Source organism: Pecten maximus, chromosome 4 (genome assembly GCF_902652985.1).
Source record: "Pecten maximus chromosome 4, xPecMax1.1, whole genome shotgun sequence".
In the NCBI taxonomy this organism is placed as follows: Eukaryota; Metazoa; Mollusca; class Bivalvia; order Pectinida; family Pectinidae; genus Pecten; species Pecten maximus.
The window spans coordinates 31,873,641-31,889,788 of NC_047018.1; the positions used below are offsets into that span (position 1 = coordinate 31,873,641).

Below are 16,148 nucleotides of genomic sequence, written 5' to 3' on the forward strand. Positions count from 1 at the left end.
AATGTTCTACTCTCTAGATATACTTTGTTACCAGTCACTCTAATAAACACCCATATTTTTATCAATCATTAAACACCTTCTGAAGGCAAAATGTTTAAATAAACAAGTGACACATCAACTTTTCCAAGATTTGTATAACTTCTTCAAAGGTCAAAGAATTGACCTGGTACATGAACCTCAACCTTCAAAACACATGGAGACACTATAGTAAAAGTAAGATATTTCTATTGTTTTTACTGGTACTATTTGGGTGCAAAGATGTTTTGATACAATATTTATATTTCAATTAGTTTAATCATTTCAAAGCAATTTTACATAAACCTTTTGAAGAGTATACATTCATAATTCTTGCAGATTTTTAACTTAACATAGAATTCTGCATGCCACAATATTGCAGCGCAAAAGGGCGACATAGTTCAGGCTAAGATAATATAACTTCCAACTTTATCAACATTCACAGATTTTATACTGACCGGTTCTCCACCCCACCATTGTGGGTTGTACTTGACATTTCCTCCCAGGCTGAATGACTGGTTAAGGACTGCATCATACATGTTGTTGTCTACAATTCCATGGGACTCGGGGTATAGGCCCTGTCAAGAAATCATACATATCTTATCATAGCTTGGGTAGATTCTAATGATAGTAGACAACCAGACATCTATTTCATCACATGTAATACAGTCTTTTTTTAACATATTATATAATTTATCATAAGAATGTGGACTTGGTGCCTTTTAGGGATACTATACCTCCAACATGCTCCATACAATGGCCCAGATATGCATATACAGATGTACCTGCACATGTACATCAACACAAGCCATTCTATCACCAAACACAATAACTACAACAAGAGCAAGTGGTGTTACAGTTTTCATCTGTAATGATCATCTAAATCTGATGTTATTTCTCTTGTGTTTTAAAATATCCAACCTAACCAAACTCCAAACCTACCATCCAAGCTTGTGACCTATCATAGCCTTCAATTCACTGTATTTATCTGCAATTAATTATAAGCCAGCAAAATAGCTATCATTATCCAAGAACAGTGATAGGGTCCCAAAATTAAAACCTTATTGAGTATTATGATGTTATACTGGCCTGACTACCTTGAAATTCTGCAACTTTTACTTAATTATCAAAATATGTCCTTGTTTAGTAAACCCAAGTCAGCAACAAGGAAACAACAAACATATTCAAAACCTGTGCTCCTTCTCATGGAGAGATCAATGTCAAGGTTGACAATAGTGTACAGGTTAAAGGTCAAGGGTAGGTATGTAGGTGGATTTGCCATGGGAACAGTTGTATAGGGTATCAATGGTGTTATCTTCACTTACTGTGACAATGGTGTAGTGGTTTGGGAAGGTCAATGTTGGGTATGTGGCCCTCATGTATGGAGTATGTACACCACAGTCCCTCAGCCTTTCAATGGTAGGTGTCATGTTCCGATGGAGATACTCTGCTCTAAACCCATCAAGTGACACCAGCAGTAGGGGAGGGGTACGTCTGAAAGCGATCAACATCATCATTTACACTCTTGTTTGTTTTATCCATTTAAATTGAAAACATGTCAAAGGAATAGGGTGCATTCAGATAAAATGTGACCCTCCTGTATCATTTGAATGAATTTCCTGAAAAATTTGGGTCCTTTATGTTTCCTATGCTTCAAAAGGCTATAGGATTGAACTGCTTCAATGTTATTCTGAAATGATTGCATAAATGAGTCAGAGGCACAAGTGAGTAGACTTTTTAACAGCACCTTCAAACATGTACAGCAGATTTTTTTTCTAAATTCAGTATTTTTCTATGTACAAACCCATTTTTCCAGGGACAAGATTTCTTGTTCACTTCACAGGGCTGGTCTATCCAGGAACTAGCCCCCATGTTGCGGGTGGTGAGGCCTGGTGAGGTGGTAGGAACTGATGTTGTTGAGGTTGGCATACTAATGGCCGCCATAGTTTTGGTCGAGGTAGGTGTTGTTTCCTTGGCAACAGTTTTTGTGGGGGAGTCAGTTGCGGGATACGGAGAGGCAGTTGTGTGAGGTGGTACATTGGATGGCATAGCAACAGGTACTGTATCACTTTTAAATCCGCCATTTTGCTGTGATTCTTGACTATTTGCAGCACTTTGGGGCCCGTTTGTGTTGCTGGCATTGTCATTATGTTTTTTGAGTCCGAGACCAAGCCCTAAGCCAATAGCTAGACCACACAGTGTAGCCACCTGGGAAGTACATATACAAGCTTACTTTAACAACTTGTCACACATCAATATCTGACCTAAAGCTTGCCAATGATTCTGAAAAAAAAATTCTGTACCCTCCTGACATTCTTTGTTTCAAAAATATTCCTTTATTTAATGATCATTCTTGTCATAAATATACTTCAGATGACAATATTTAGTATTTATAATATTATACTTCCATCGCCACATGTTTGTCTAGTCCATCAATCACACTTACAGTTAGACTATTGATAATATATTTGATTAGGTCAAACCCCAAGGCCAGTTAGGCCACACCATCCAAATACTTACAAACAATCCAATGTAAATATATCGGTTGCGGCGCTTCTTCAGACTTCCAACCTGTGAAATCAACAATTTGACACATGGTATTATAAACATATTTATGCAATAAATGATCAAATATTAAACCATCTCAACTTACATGTTTATGTTCAAACTCTATCTACTCGCCAGGCTTCCTGTAGACCACTGACAGTATATTTTGACTCCCCAAAATGAAATTTGACACTTATAATAATTAAGGGACATATGTTTCAACATGTTCTGACCTTTCAGATTTCTGATAAATGGTGAATTGAATTCTGAAATTGTCAAGACTCAACTGTATGCCATGACTAGCTGTTTCTAGACACACGATGGAATGGAAATAATAATAATACATTATAATTTTTTTTGTTCAAGAAATTTAACTTACATGCATGAGTCATCCTCCTAAATACCTACTGCCTTTGTAAGACTCTGGAAACATTCCATATTTCAAGAGCTAGCTATACTAGTGTATTGTAAAGACAAGAGGCCCATGGGCCTTAAGGCCAATACTCCTGAAGAAACATATATCAATGTTTATATTTTGAGCTTTTTACAGTTTTCGACTCGATACATACCTATTAAACAGACTATCGTGAATCAGAAACTGAACGAAAATGTGAATTTATGAAAGTATACGGGGAATTCCCAAAAATAATAACTGTGGCTGCCGGACCAAGATTCTCTGAAAATTAGTCCCACAATGCAATGACAAGTTTTACAGTCCATACAAAAATGGCGGAACACTGAAAGCGTGGACTTAGGAAAACGCAGACAGATTCTGCAAAAAAAAAAGACGCAAACGTGAGTGGAATCAGCAAAACCTGAGTATTTCCTTGGGAACGGAAATGATTCACAGGAAAGTACCGAAAAAGAAAAGGGAATAGACTTAAATTCCGATTTTGCTGGGCATCTATTGGATTGCTGGTTAGCTTTTGAACATTGTCAACTTCACCGAAGTGTTGTATGCATATTGCTACATTTTAAAATTAAGTACTTAAATGTAAACTATCTTTATTTTGTTCAGTTATTATGTGAATATTCTTTTAATATGTTCAAATGAAAGCATTATTAGGCAAAGTTCACTTATGCTAATGTCTCAAGGACTTCCTCGGTCAAGCGTCCAGACCAGTTGTCATTTTAATGTTAGGAGAGCATACCTGTCAAGGGTCAAATGTTGACAAACTGGAGATTGCGCGCGGAGACATTTTCACTAAACATATTGAATTCATCAACAAAAAAAAACACAAATTAATTGGTTAAAAGTATTCAATTTGATAACAAGTAAATTATAGTTATTATAACTTGTACTGAATAGTGAATGAAATAAACGAAAGTAGGATCAAAATCTCAGGAGTCAGTGACTCTCAGTGAGTTGTAATTAAAATCCTTAGAGTCAAATCAAAATCTTGAGATGAATTGTTTTCAAATGTATACTGATAATTATATATGTCAATTTTGGATTAAATAAAATGTAGCATATTCAAAAACATTAGTTCAATTGAATTTACCTTCAAATAAAAAATATAACTCCATATATGAATGAGCATCTTGGATTGCCATTAATAAATGTGTGCAACTAGAATTTCGGGTTGTTTTGGAGCATGTGGCTTTAACGGTCACGGGCGTTTTGAAGTATTAAAATTCAATTTCATTGCATGACCATTTCTGGCCCTGCCCATCTGCCCAGGGGGTCAGTCAGGGCCAACATATGTGCATACCATCAAACTGCCATCCCATGCTGTTAACAAAGTTAGAATGAATTCCAATACAAATCAAACAAATAATGATCAAAAATGTGATTTCCCTATATAAAGTTTACCCCCTTACCAGAGGCAAACGTGACACCCCATGGTCATGAAATTCACATTCGATAAAGCACCCGATAATTACGGCTACATCATGAGTAGAGAAGATTTTAAAAATTTCAGTCGATTTGACCCTTTTACTTTTAGATCCGCCTATCAATCCGTCTGTAGCTGTGCACAAAAATGACTGGTCAAAATCGTTAATTGGATATTATTTATGTAATTGAATAACAAAAAATCCACGTAACTGTTAATTTTAAAAGGAAAAAAAATGCTACTGTATTGCAGGGACATAATATAGGCTATAACAACCTTATTATAGGCCTATGTCCCTGTGTTAGTGTGTATGGTCGAAGAAAATGTGCCTATTTTGGCCTACTGTAAATGCAGAAATGCCTTTTTAGTCATAACAGAATACACATTACCGAAAATTTATATTAAAATTAGTGTCAAAAGCGCCTTTTATGGGGTTTATCGTGGACAACCTTAATTCCAATTTTGCCGCAATTTCCCCGCCAGCCAGTCAAATTGCAGCATCCGACTCATTCAAACGTTCTACTGAGAAGAGGAGCTGAAGAGAAAACCAACTCAAGCGTCCGTCTGACCATTGTTGTTAGAAAATGGTGAACGGTCTATTTTACCAAAATAGAACAACTTGATCTAGTTCGGTAAGCATCAGAAGTCGGCTTTATAACTTTCTATTTCTACAGTTTTACAGTTTCACACCAACACAATGTAATTTTAAGGACCGATATGTAATGCAAGGTGATCATGCTTCGTTATTTACTGATGTTTTGTAAATTTGACAGTTCAGAATAACGTGACACAAAATATCAACACACGGTGCGAGTTCAGAAGAAAAACAAACACGTTTTTCAACCAATTCAGGAAATCGAGTAAAAATACATAACGTGGCCTGTGTTAGTTTTGAAGATGTCTCATGTTAAGTTTTATTGCATACCAGATTATCGGTGGAAACACTCCGAATAAACGGATATGTCCTAAACAGTCTACACCAATTGTCATGTACGATAGTTTGGTATTATGAATAAAAGGCATAATGCACACAATTTCTACATATATATCACCTTTTATATTATATATAGTTTAAAATGTATTATAGTATAAGATATATTTGATTTGATTTCTACTATTTGCAGCTTCTTTTGGGCAAACTCTGGCATTCATGTTATATATAGTGACTGTCAAATACATGTACATGTATCTAATCTAATTACATGATGTATATACTTTTAACTTATGATTCTTTTATTATTTTAGATTAATATATATTTACGAAGGAAGTATGGCTGACCACAACATCGCTCCAGTTTTCCTCAAGTCTGATTCAGTGTTAGGAGAATTTCTCCTGACAGCACATGAGCGCCTTGAAACAGCAAACCCTAATCATCACGAAAGCTACATATATGATATGGTTATGGCATGGATGCAGGATGTGTGCATAGAACAGGTTCTGGAAGGACTAGAGTCGGAAAATAATGCATTGTTAGGAGTAGACTTCTGGGAATCCTTAAAGAATGGCACAGTGTGGTGGACTGCAGTGCCTGGTGGTTTATATGTGTATTCTTATGATGGACAGCATTTGGATTATGGATCTGCTCGTCAACATGATGATTTGATTGTATATCATCAACGTTATGTTCAGTGTTTAGAAGAACATTACACTTTGGTCACCACAGTGGAGGTGTCTGATCCATCACAGGACTGGATCAGCCAGGAGATGATCAAACCTCACATAAGGGTCATCAAGGAAATGTTAAAGTTCACTGATGCTCATATTAGGAATGCTTTGGAAATTCTTCGTGACAGAGGTACAGCTTCTATTCCTTGATATAACCACTTTTCATCAATTCAGTGCAATATGGACCTTTGTACTGCATGATCAATATGTACTCTGTGTTGCAATATACTAGTTTATATGTATCAGCCCATTAGGGCTAGAGGGATGGGACCTGACAACAGAAAGAAGAAAATAATTGAAATATCGTTTTTCTTTAGGAATAAGAAGATTCAATCAAGGTTGAGCAAAATGTCTTCATCCGTGCATCAGATAGGTTATTTTAAAAGATTTATCTCTTTATTCCTTATTTGGTCCTGCCCTTCTGCAAGCTCTAGATCTACCAGCTATCTCTACCCCTCTCGGTCTCTTTAATTTCATCCAAATATTCTTCATCAGCTCTAGCCAAATATGTCCAAAATAGCTCCTATAGTATATATTGGGTCAGGCCTTCCATTTATACAACATAGAGTATCATTCAACTTTAAATATTCATGCCAATTCTGATCCAATAAGATCATTACCAAATGAAGTGTCTAGATCTCCCCCTCCCACCTCTTGGGACAAAATCCTTTCTTTACAGTAAATTAATTTGGTCAAGAAGTCAAGATAATTATAAGTGTATAGGGAACAATCAACATAATGTTGTATGCATATTTTAAATGGAGGGTCTGGCACCATTTTGGCAGAAAGTAATTAAAAATAAATGAGGTGAGTCTTCATAAGAAGTTGAATATTGATATGTTTTATTCTGAAGCATTTTTAGGTGAAGATATCTTACTGTTTTATAAAAGTAGAGTAGATCCCCACTGCTTCAAGGCAGAAGGGTGGTGTACATGTACTAAATATAAGGGGAAGAAGATCTAGAGATGGAATGACTCATATCATCTGAGTGTTTTTCAACTGAAACAGCATGTGCACCAGCTTATTAATCAATTGTCTTGATTAAAGGGACTAGGAAACCAAATGTTATGTTTATTACGTACATACATAACTATTAGAAGTTGGTGAATCGAAACAATTCTATGATTTTGATTAATTTAATTTCTCAATTTTGAATGTGCAAATCTCAGTTTGATTTGTTGCAGTATGTCTTAGAATCTACTTCCATTTTCATGGAAGCAAACTGCTGTACATGATGATACTGTTCATTTGCCTGATAGCTTTTATTTAGGCCAAGACCACAATGTTGTAGTCAAGGCTAGTGGTGTTATGATTCGCTAATGTATTGGATCGCACAGTGGTGCATCAATGCATCGTCTATCTTTGATTTGTATCGTGATACTTGAAAATTTGTAGTTATCTCCCGTGACCAACGTTAGCTGTAGTAAACAACATGGCTGACAAGGCTGTTCCAGCGGCTTTAAAGCTGCCTGTTAGAGTACTAGTTCTTTCAAATCCAAATTATCTAAATTCAAGAAGGCTTTGTGGAAAACATATATATGTCTTTTGAAACAAATGTAGACAAAAATTCAAATATTCCTGAAATACCACAAACAAAACATGATTACTGTATGATGGAATACCAGATATCTGATAGGTCATCAGCTTCTCATATATTGTGATACATATTGTATCCCGACCCCTGTAACTTGATACGAATCGTATTGCTGCCAACCTTGCAATACACAGCTCTAAAAGCTATGTTTTTTATTTTTAACAAAATACCAGTATATATACAGGTCTCATGTTATGTTCATGTTCTTTCTTTTTGAGTTTTCTCTTTTCTTTTTCTAAAAATAAATGAATTCTATCCTTGTAAATAATCAAAACAAAAGATGTTAGAATCAAGAATCAAATAAGATCATGCAAAACCCAAATTGTTGCACCCTAGTTATATAATTATACATCAGAAAATTTTGCCATGATAAATTGCTTAAGTATCTAGACAATCGATACAGGTCCTATTGACCTCTTGTCTTTATATATACTTATAAATATCTAAATTGAAAGTTTCAGTCGGAGCTTATTGATTCAATATAATACAGAAAATAATTCTGTTCTCATATTTGAAGGCCACATAAAAAAAAGAGTTGAAATCTTTCATAAAAAGAGATGTATTATATATTATATATGCATATATACCTGTATATAAACTGCATATATGTAACATCTAATGAATTCGAAGCTTAAGGTCAATTTTTTGACAGTTGTTTTATCTTTCCCAATCTGACAGGTGACGAGGTGACATTTGCCAGCCTAGTACATATTTTGGTTCAGAGGGAAGATGCCGTGGTAAATGTCTATGTAGGAACAAGGCAGTATGCTTTCTCAGCAGACGTTCAACTGGTCCTCCACGAATGCTACGACATCTGTAAGTCATCACGAATACCTTTCCTTCTCAGACTTGTACATCCATCACTAGTCCTTGACTCCTCCTCCATATTATCTATGGTCATCACCAGTCCTCCTCAATATTATTTGTGTACCTAATTTCATCATGATCACTGGTTTTGAACTCCTCCATATCGGTAGTCATTACTGATCTTCCTCCATATATCTGTAGTCATTATTGTCCTCCATATCTGTAGCCATCACTGGTTCTCCTCCATATCTGTAGTCATCACTGGTCCTCCTCCATATCTGTAGACATCACCGGTCCTCCTCCATATCTGTAGTCATAACCATCCTCCTCCATATCTGTAGTCATCACCATCCTCCTCCATATCTGTAGTCATCACTGGTCCTCCTCCATATCTGTAGTCATCACCGGTCCTCCTCCATATCTGTAGTCATCACCGGTCCTCCTCCATATCTGTAGTCATCACCGGTCCTCCTCCATATCTGTAGTCATCACCAGTCCTCCATATCTGTAGTCATCACTGGTCCTCCTCCATATCCGTAGTCATCACTAGTACTGGTCGTCCTCCATATCTGTAGTCATCACCGGTCCTCCTCCATATCTGTAGCCATCACTGTCCTCCTCCATATCTGTAGACATCACCGGTCCTCCTCCATATCTGTAGTCATCATTAGTCCTCCTCTATATCTGTAGACATCACCGGTCCTCCTCCATATCTGTAGTCATCACCAGTCCTCCTCCATATCTGTAGTCATCATCATCCTCCTCCATATCTGTAGTCATCACCCGTCCTCCTCCATATCTGTAGTCATCACCCGTCCTCCTCCATATCTGTAGTCATCACCCGTCCTCCTCCATATCTGTAGTCATCACCGGTCCTCCTCCATATCTGTAGTCATCACCGGTCCTCCTCCATATCTGTAGTCATCACCAGTCCTCCATATCTGTAGTCATCACTGCAGCTGGTCCTTCTCCATATCTGTAGTCATCACCAGTCCTCCTCCATATCTGTAGTCATCACCAGTCCTCCTATATATCTGTAGTCATCACTGCAGCTGGTCGTCCTCCATATCTGTAGACATCACCCATCCTCCTCCATATCTGTAGTCATCACCAGTCCTCCTCCATATCTGTAGTCATCACCAGTCCTCCTCCATATTTGTAGTCATCACCAGTCCTCCTCAATATCTGTAGTCATCACTGGTCCTCCTCCATATCTGTAGTCATCACCCGTCCTCCTCCATATCTGTAGACATCACTGCAACTGGTCCTCCTCCATATCTGTAGACATCACTAGTCCTCCTCTATATCTGTAGACATCACCCGTCCTCCATATCTGTAGACATCACCGGTCCTCCTCCATATCTGTAGTCATCACCAGTCCTCCATATCTGTAGTCATCACTGCAGCTGGTCCTCCTCCATATCTGTAGACATCACCGTCCTCCTCTATATCTGTAGACATCACCGGTCCTCCTCCAGATCTGTAGACATCACCGTCCTCCTACATATCTGTAGTCATCACTGGTCCTCCTCCATATCTGTAGACATCACCAGTCCTCCTCCATATCTGTAGTCATCACCGGTCCTCCTCCATATCTGTAGTCATCACCGGTCCTCCTCCATATCTGTAGTCATCACTGGTCCTCCTCCATATCTGTAGTTATCACCGTCCTCCTCCATATCTAGTCATCACTGGTCCTCCTCCGTATCTGTAGTCATCACCGTCCTCCTCCATATCTAGTCATCATTGGTCCTCCTCCATATCTGTAGTCATCACCGGTCCTCCTCCATATCTGTAGTCATCACCCGTCCTCCTCCATATCTATAGTCATCACCGTCCTCCTCCGTATCTGTAGTCATCACTGGTCCTCCTCCATATCTGTAGTCATCACCGGTCCTCCTCCATATCTGTAGTCATCACCGTCCTCCTCCGTATCTGTAGTCATCACCCGTCCTCCTCCATATCTGTATACATAGTCATCACCGGTCCTCCTCCATATCTGTAGTCATCACTGGTCCTCCTCCATATCTGTAGTCATCACTGGTCCTCCTCCATATCTGTATACGTAGTCATCACCAGTTCTCCTCCATATCTGTAGACATCACCGGTCCTCCTCCGTATCTGTAGTCATCACCCATCCTCCTCCATATCTGTAGTCATCACCCATCCTCCTCTATATCTGTAGTCATCACTTCCTATAAACATCACTGGACCTCTTCATCTTTGATAAATTTGAATACTTCAAACTTTTTAAATATCCATATATCCTTCACCCCTATCATACTTGTTTGTCATCTAGATCTATGCTTCATTTATTAAATTTTTGTTTTGTTTTTTTAGATGGAAGAGAGCCAACTCAAGAGGAGTTTGTTTTCCAATGGAACCGCATCAAAGGTACTGGCATAGGTAATACAATATGTATAGATATATCTATATAACTGCATGTATACACTATACCGTCTTATATTGAATATATGTAACATTACTGTTTGCTGTGTATAGAGAGTACATTTTACCCTTGGTCTCCATATTTAAACTACTGAGTCATCATCTGTAGGTTGGAGCCATGAGAAGTGTTAAAATGTCCTCACACATTTGTACATGTGTTAACACAGTGAATGTAATGTAGTGTTTAAAACGAAAGTAGAAACATCTAATGGAAAAACAGCAGGCAGGGCATATTCAGATCCAAAACATTGGGGATAGTAAATACAGCATTAAAAAAGCAAAATGGATTTTAACACTAATATAACCCAAATGTGACCTCAACGATTTTAAAATGGGAGCACATGAAATACCAGTATTGAAATTTACAATTCTTATATTTATGCCGAATTAAACTGTTTTACAGAGCATCTGATCAACCAACTGGCTGAAAAGGATGAACAGGTGACCAATATAAGCCGTGACAAAGACCGTCTCCAGGAGAGGGCTCGTCTCCTTAACAACCAGGTTGCTATGGAGCAGGCGCGAGCTGTACAGGAGAGGAATAGGGCAGACCGTCAACAAAGGGAGAAACTAGAAGTTTTGAGGGATGCAGACATTGTCATGGAGGCTAGAAACGAGGCACAAGAGTTGGCTAATGCAGCCATTGACGGGATCATACAAGAGCAGAACAAAGCTAAGGCACTCGAGGAGACAGTGAGGCATGTTGAAACAGGAAGGCTGAGGTTAGAGAAGGAGAAGGAGGAAGTGAGGGTAAGGGCTGTTAAGTTAGAGAAGGAGAAAGAGACAATAGAGAAGGAGAAAGAGACAATAGAGAAGGAGAAAGAGACAATAGAGAAGGAGAAAGAGACAATAGAGAAGGAGAAGGAGGAAGAGAGGGTAAGGGCAGAGGAAGAGAGGGTAAGAGCTGTTAAGTTAGAGAAGGAGAAAGAGACAATAGAGAAGGAGAAAGAGACAATAGAGAAGGAGAAAGAGACAATAGAGAAGGAGAAAGAGACAATAGAGAAGGAGAGAGAGGAAGAGAGGGTAAGGGCAGAGGAAGAGAGGGTAAGAGCTGTTAAGTTAGAGAAGGAGAAAGAGACAATAGAGAAGGAGAAGGAGGAAGAGAGGGTAAGAGCTGTTAAGTTAGAGAAGGAGAAAGAGACAATACAGAAGGAGAAGGAGGAAGAGAGGGTAAGGGCAGAGGAAGAGAGGGTAAGAGCTGTTAAGTTAGAGAAGGAGAAAGAGACAATAGAGAAGGAGAAGGAGGAAGAGAGGGTAAGAGCTGTTAAGTTAGAGAAGGAGAAAGAGACAATAGAGAAGGAGAAAGAGACAATAGAGAAGGAGAAAGAGACAATAGAGAAGGAGAAAGAGACAATAGAGAAGGAGAAGGAGGAAGAGAGGGTAAGAGCAGAGGAAGAGAGGGTAAGAGCTGTTAAGTTAGAGAAGGAGAAAGAGACAATAGAGAAGGAGAGGGAGGAAGAGAGGGTAAGAGCTGTTAAGTTGGAGAAGGAGAAAGAACAGCTGAAGCAATTTTTTGAAGAAGAAAAGAGAAAAATGATGGCTCAATTTGAGGCAGAAAAACGACAACTCCTCTTACAAATGCAGCAGGCAGCTGTGTATGCAAGGTGATTGTGGTGGTGTGTATGTGATCATTGGTGTGTGAGAGTATGACAGTGAGTGTGTACAGCGGAGAGTTAGAGTGCACCTAAGTATGTCGGCCATGCCTTTCTGACAGTGCGACATGTACAGGGGAGAGATAGAGAACATCTCTGTTTATTATACCTTTACGTTTTTTTCTCTATATTAAAGTAATGTGATAATTTGACTAACAGCCTCGAGAGGATTGCGCATGTGTTTCCAGGACTATCACACCGTGTGACAGTTCGAAAAAACTGTCACACGGCAAACTGTCACGCCCCTGCTGTAACGTCGTCAGAACGTTTGAAAGACACAACGACATGCAAGCGCTGAATTGACACAGATTGTTTGTTGTTACAGACGGTAGCCTAAGATTTTGTTTTCTCTAGCTCTCACGAAACTGTCAAACATGGATCAACACACGTGTTTTCAAAATGCCACAGACGTAGAGATCGAGTCATTATTAACGGACAGAGATAGCCAAAACACTAAAAGGGTCATACAAACGTCTGTCAAGTTAATGTAGGACTATATAGCAGATTCTCATACCAGCACAAATATCTATATAGAGAAAAAAATGTAAAGGTATAATAAAACAGTTATCAAATGGAGTAATTCGGGCAATAGTAATTTTGTCAGCCCCTCCTCAACAACGGTTGCCATCGGGCTAAATTACTATCGCCCTCATACCCATTTGATAACTGTATAATGTTGTCCATGCCCTTCTGATAGTGAGGTGTGTAGACATAAAGTTGCCATAATTTCATTAGGTATGATTGTAATATGAATGGGAAAAGGTATCTGTGATTTTCATCCTGGTGTTTTTAAACAAGAGATTACAGCAATACTATCTATGCATTGTATTTATGTAGCCATTGCTGTTCATTGTTTATTTACATTACATATTTATTCATGTAGAGTTACTGTATATGTTACATTAATTATGTTTATCAAATATTCGTGTCCCAAACAATGAATTTACCTTGAATTGAGGTTGTTTATGTAACAGAGACACAATGTTGTGTACAGATGTTTTTGTTTTGCTTCGTGTAGCTCATTACTGTAATCATTAGAACGTTTTGTTTCCATGCTTTCGTAGCAGCTTTTACATGTTGGATTTGTGACTTTGACATCAAACTTCAGTCAAACTTTCTTATCTCAAACTATGATGACTCAAAAACTCTGTTTAACTCTTAAGTGAAAATACAGTTTCAACTGTTAAAATTCTATTTTATTATGATATATATAATATATGTTTTATTAGCTTGAATACTGGGGATATCTCAAAGTGTTTTCATGACCAAGTTGTGTGTTAAGATAACGATATATATATAGTAACTTTTTCACTGTTTAGGCAACTGATATTTGTTTATACAGGACATTTTGTCCTAACAGTTAGCCTAAACACATCTTGTTTTGTATGTTAATGTTAATGGATATAATTTTCTCCTCTGATAGAGTAGTCTCCCTTCCATAAATAAAATGGCAGCAATAGTGTTTGGTAGTTAGGGGAGATAACTGTGGCATGTCTGCCAAAATACCCATAATATTTATAGTTATCAGTTTTTCACTGTAAATTTTGTAACACATGTTTCATTTATATCATTATTTTGACAAGAAATCATGTATTTGTCCTTAAAAATTTTCAAATTTTTATGTTTCTCATTCTCAAGTCGCTTTTGACCAAATTTAAGAGTAAAGTATTTTTTCAAACAAACAATTATTTTACTTGCATTGAATTGAGACAGTATTTTTACATAGATGATATTGAATGATTTCTTGTTGAATATCACATGTTTTTCACGAATATAGCAGAATATCAATATTTTTTACAATGGCAGATTGTTCTTGCGGTATGGCAGCAGGGTACTCAATGTGTTTTAAAGTACACAGGCAGCATTATCATCTCTACTGTATCATACACAATGACATGACGCCTCTGTAATAATCTCTGTTATAACTACAGTCTTTTGATTTAAAAGTGCTACATTACCTACTTCACTGATTTTTTATACAGAGTAAAGTGCTTTTATATTTTCAGTCAAAAAATGACATTTTTAATATTAAGAAATGCATATAATCAAACGATATTGAATTATTTCAGTAAACTAACATTTTATAATGAATAGGTTTTAGTCGTTGATGTAAGATTTTTAAAAGATGTTTTAGCTGGTCTAATTTTACAATTTAGGATTACCACAGTTTTATATAAAGTGCTATAATTAATGGACTGTCTTGTATGTGAAGGTCGACTGTCTGTGACATGTATAAAGCTTTCTCTGTTATTTATATTTACATTTTGTACTTATTTCAGTACACAATATTCGTTTATTATAGACCTTTGTGGAGGTTGATATGCTGGCCTTTAACCTGATGCAATGATTTAACATGATCTGTACCAGCAACTGTCTGTTATCATTTTTGTTGGATCTGATTTATTATATTCCTACGCATGACTTCCATCAGTAGTTGTTGAGTGTTTTCTGATAATGATTTAGGGTACGTTTGATATTGATGTATCAATTATTGTTTTTAGATATGTATTAAGTATAGTGATGCAATCATGATAAAACCAGATGTTTAAATTGTACTCTTTACATTGTCATGACCTTGGATGGTCTTCATAGACAGTATTTGCTCTACGATAATTGATTTATTTTAAAATGTACTTATGATACTATGGATGTCATGGTATCCTTGTGTGTTATTGGTTCAAGCAAAAGTTACTTCAAAACATTAATTGTTTATATGTTGCAAAATGTGTCACATTCTCAACAGAGTTATAGCCCTTGGTATAAACTTTTGCTGAGGGATTATGTGTCAAATTCTTAACACATTCTGTCCTCAACATTCACCAGTAGACGTGGGATGAAGGTCAGACCAGGCTAATAATCTTGATATTGTTTACAATAGATCTTAACATATCTACAACTGTAAATACTACAATAAAATGTAAAACTTAACATAATTATTCTTTGTGGTATTTTTTAGGTACTAATTATTCTTTGTGGTGTTTTTTAGGTACTAATTATTCTTTGTGGTGTTTTTTAGGTACTAATTATTCTTTGTGGTGTTTTTTAGGTACTGTTAGAGTCCTTCAGAGACCTAGATACATCTCTGAAGCTGTATAGTTGTATATATATCCTGATACATGTGTAATAGTGAAATCTTGGACCTCAATAATTATTAGCCAATTGGAAGAGATTTATAAACCAGAAATAATTCCATTGATGTTAACATCAAATAATGTCGATTGTGATAAAGCAGCCTGTTATTTACTAATAAAGAGTTATATTTAACTTGATTTTTGACCTGATGACCTCGACTTTCAATCACGGAGTCCCATAATTACCACATCAACAAATTCAAATTTGACCCTGAATTCAATGATAGCTACCTCGAGGACAAATTGTTCTAGTTCATAAAGGCCTATATTATATGTTAACAAAATTAATAAAATCTAGCCTTGAAATCCAATATGGCTGCTTGGTGGCCATATTGCTCTTCGTATCAATGTGATCAGTAGGTCCTTATGTGCACAATTTTGGGTATTCTGCAACAAAATGTGTTCAAATAACAGTTTGAGGAAGACAGGGACCTGACGGGTGGACGATAGGCG

At 37.1% G+C, this 16,148-nt stretch overlaps 2 protein-coding genes across 3 annotated transcripts in view; one reads left to right on the forward strand and one right to left on the reverse strand.

The window, feature by feature from the left end:
- Nucleotides 1–16,148, reverse strand: part of LOC117325827 — a 95,600-nt gene that overhangs the window by 59,041 nt on the left and 20,411 nt on the right. The window contains exons 1-5 of one of the 2 annotated variants that reach the window (XM_033882315.1): nt 4,847–4,887; nt 2,536–2,586; nt 1,820–2,223; nt 1,341–1,509; nt 474–593 (exon numbers count right to left, since the gene is read on the reverse strand). In XM_033882315.1, coding sequence (XP_033738206.1) covers nt 474–593; nt 1,341–1,509; nt 1,820–2,064 — 534 coding nt within the window. In that variant the 5' untranslated portion in view covers nt 2,065–2,223; nt 2,536–2,586; nt 4,847–4,887. Of the gene's footprint in view, nt 1–473; nt 594–1,340; nt 1,510–1,819; nt 2,224–2,535; nt 2,587–4,846; nt 4,888–16,148 lie in introns of those variants that run through there. The other variant, XM_033882314.1, reaches the window with a different exon arrangement.
- Nucleotides 4,977–15,492, forward strand: LOC117325829 (golgin subfamily A member 6-like protein 22). Its single transcript, XM_033882318.1, has 6 exons — nt 4,977–5,029; nt 5,643–6,193; nt 8,336–8,473; nt 10,805–10,870; nt 11,316–11,809; nt 12,377–15,492. Exons 2-6 carry the CDS (start codon nt 5,668–5,670, stop codon nt 12,518–12,520), a joined length of 1,368 nt encoding a protein of 455 aa, XP_033738209.1. The 5' UTR covers nt 4,977–5,029; nt 5,643–5,667; the 3' UTR covers nt 12,521–15,492.

Excerpts from the sequence above, each read along its gene's own strand:
- LOC117325829 (XM_033882318.1), top strand. The coding sequence starts at position 5,668 with ATGGCTGACCACAACATCGCTCCAGTTTTCCTCAAGTCTGATTCAGTG. Across the intron at positions 6,194-8,335 it reads GGAAATTCTTCGTGACAGAG|GTGACGAGGTGACATTTGCC; the intron begins GTACAGCTTCTA and ends CCAATCTGACAG. Across the intron at positions 10,871-11,315 it reads CATCAAAGGTACTGGCATAG|AGCATCTGATCAACCAACTG; the intron begins GTAATACAATAT and ends ACTGTTTTACAG.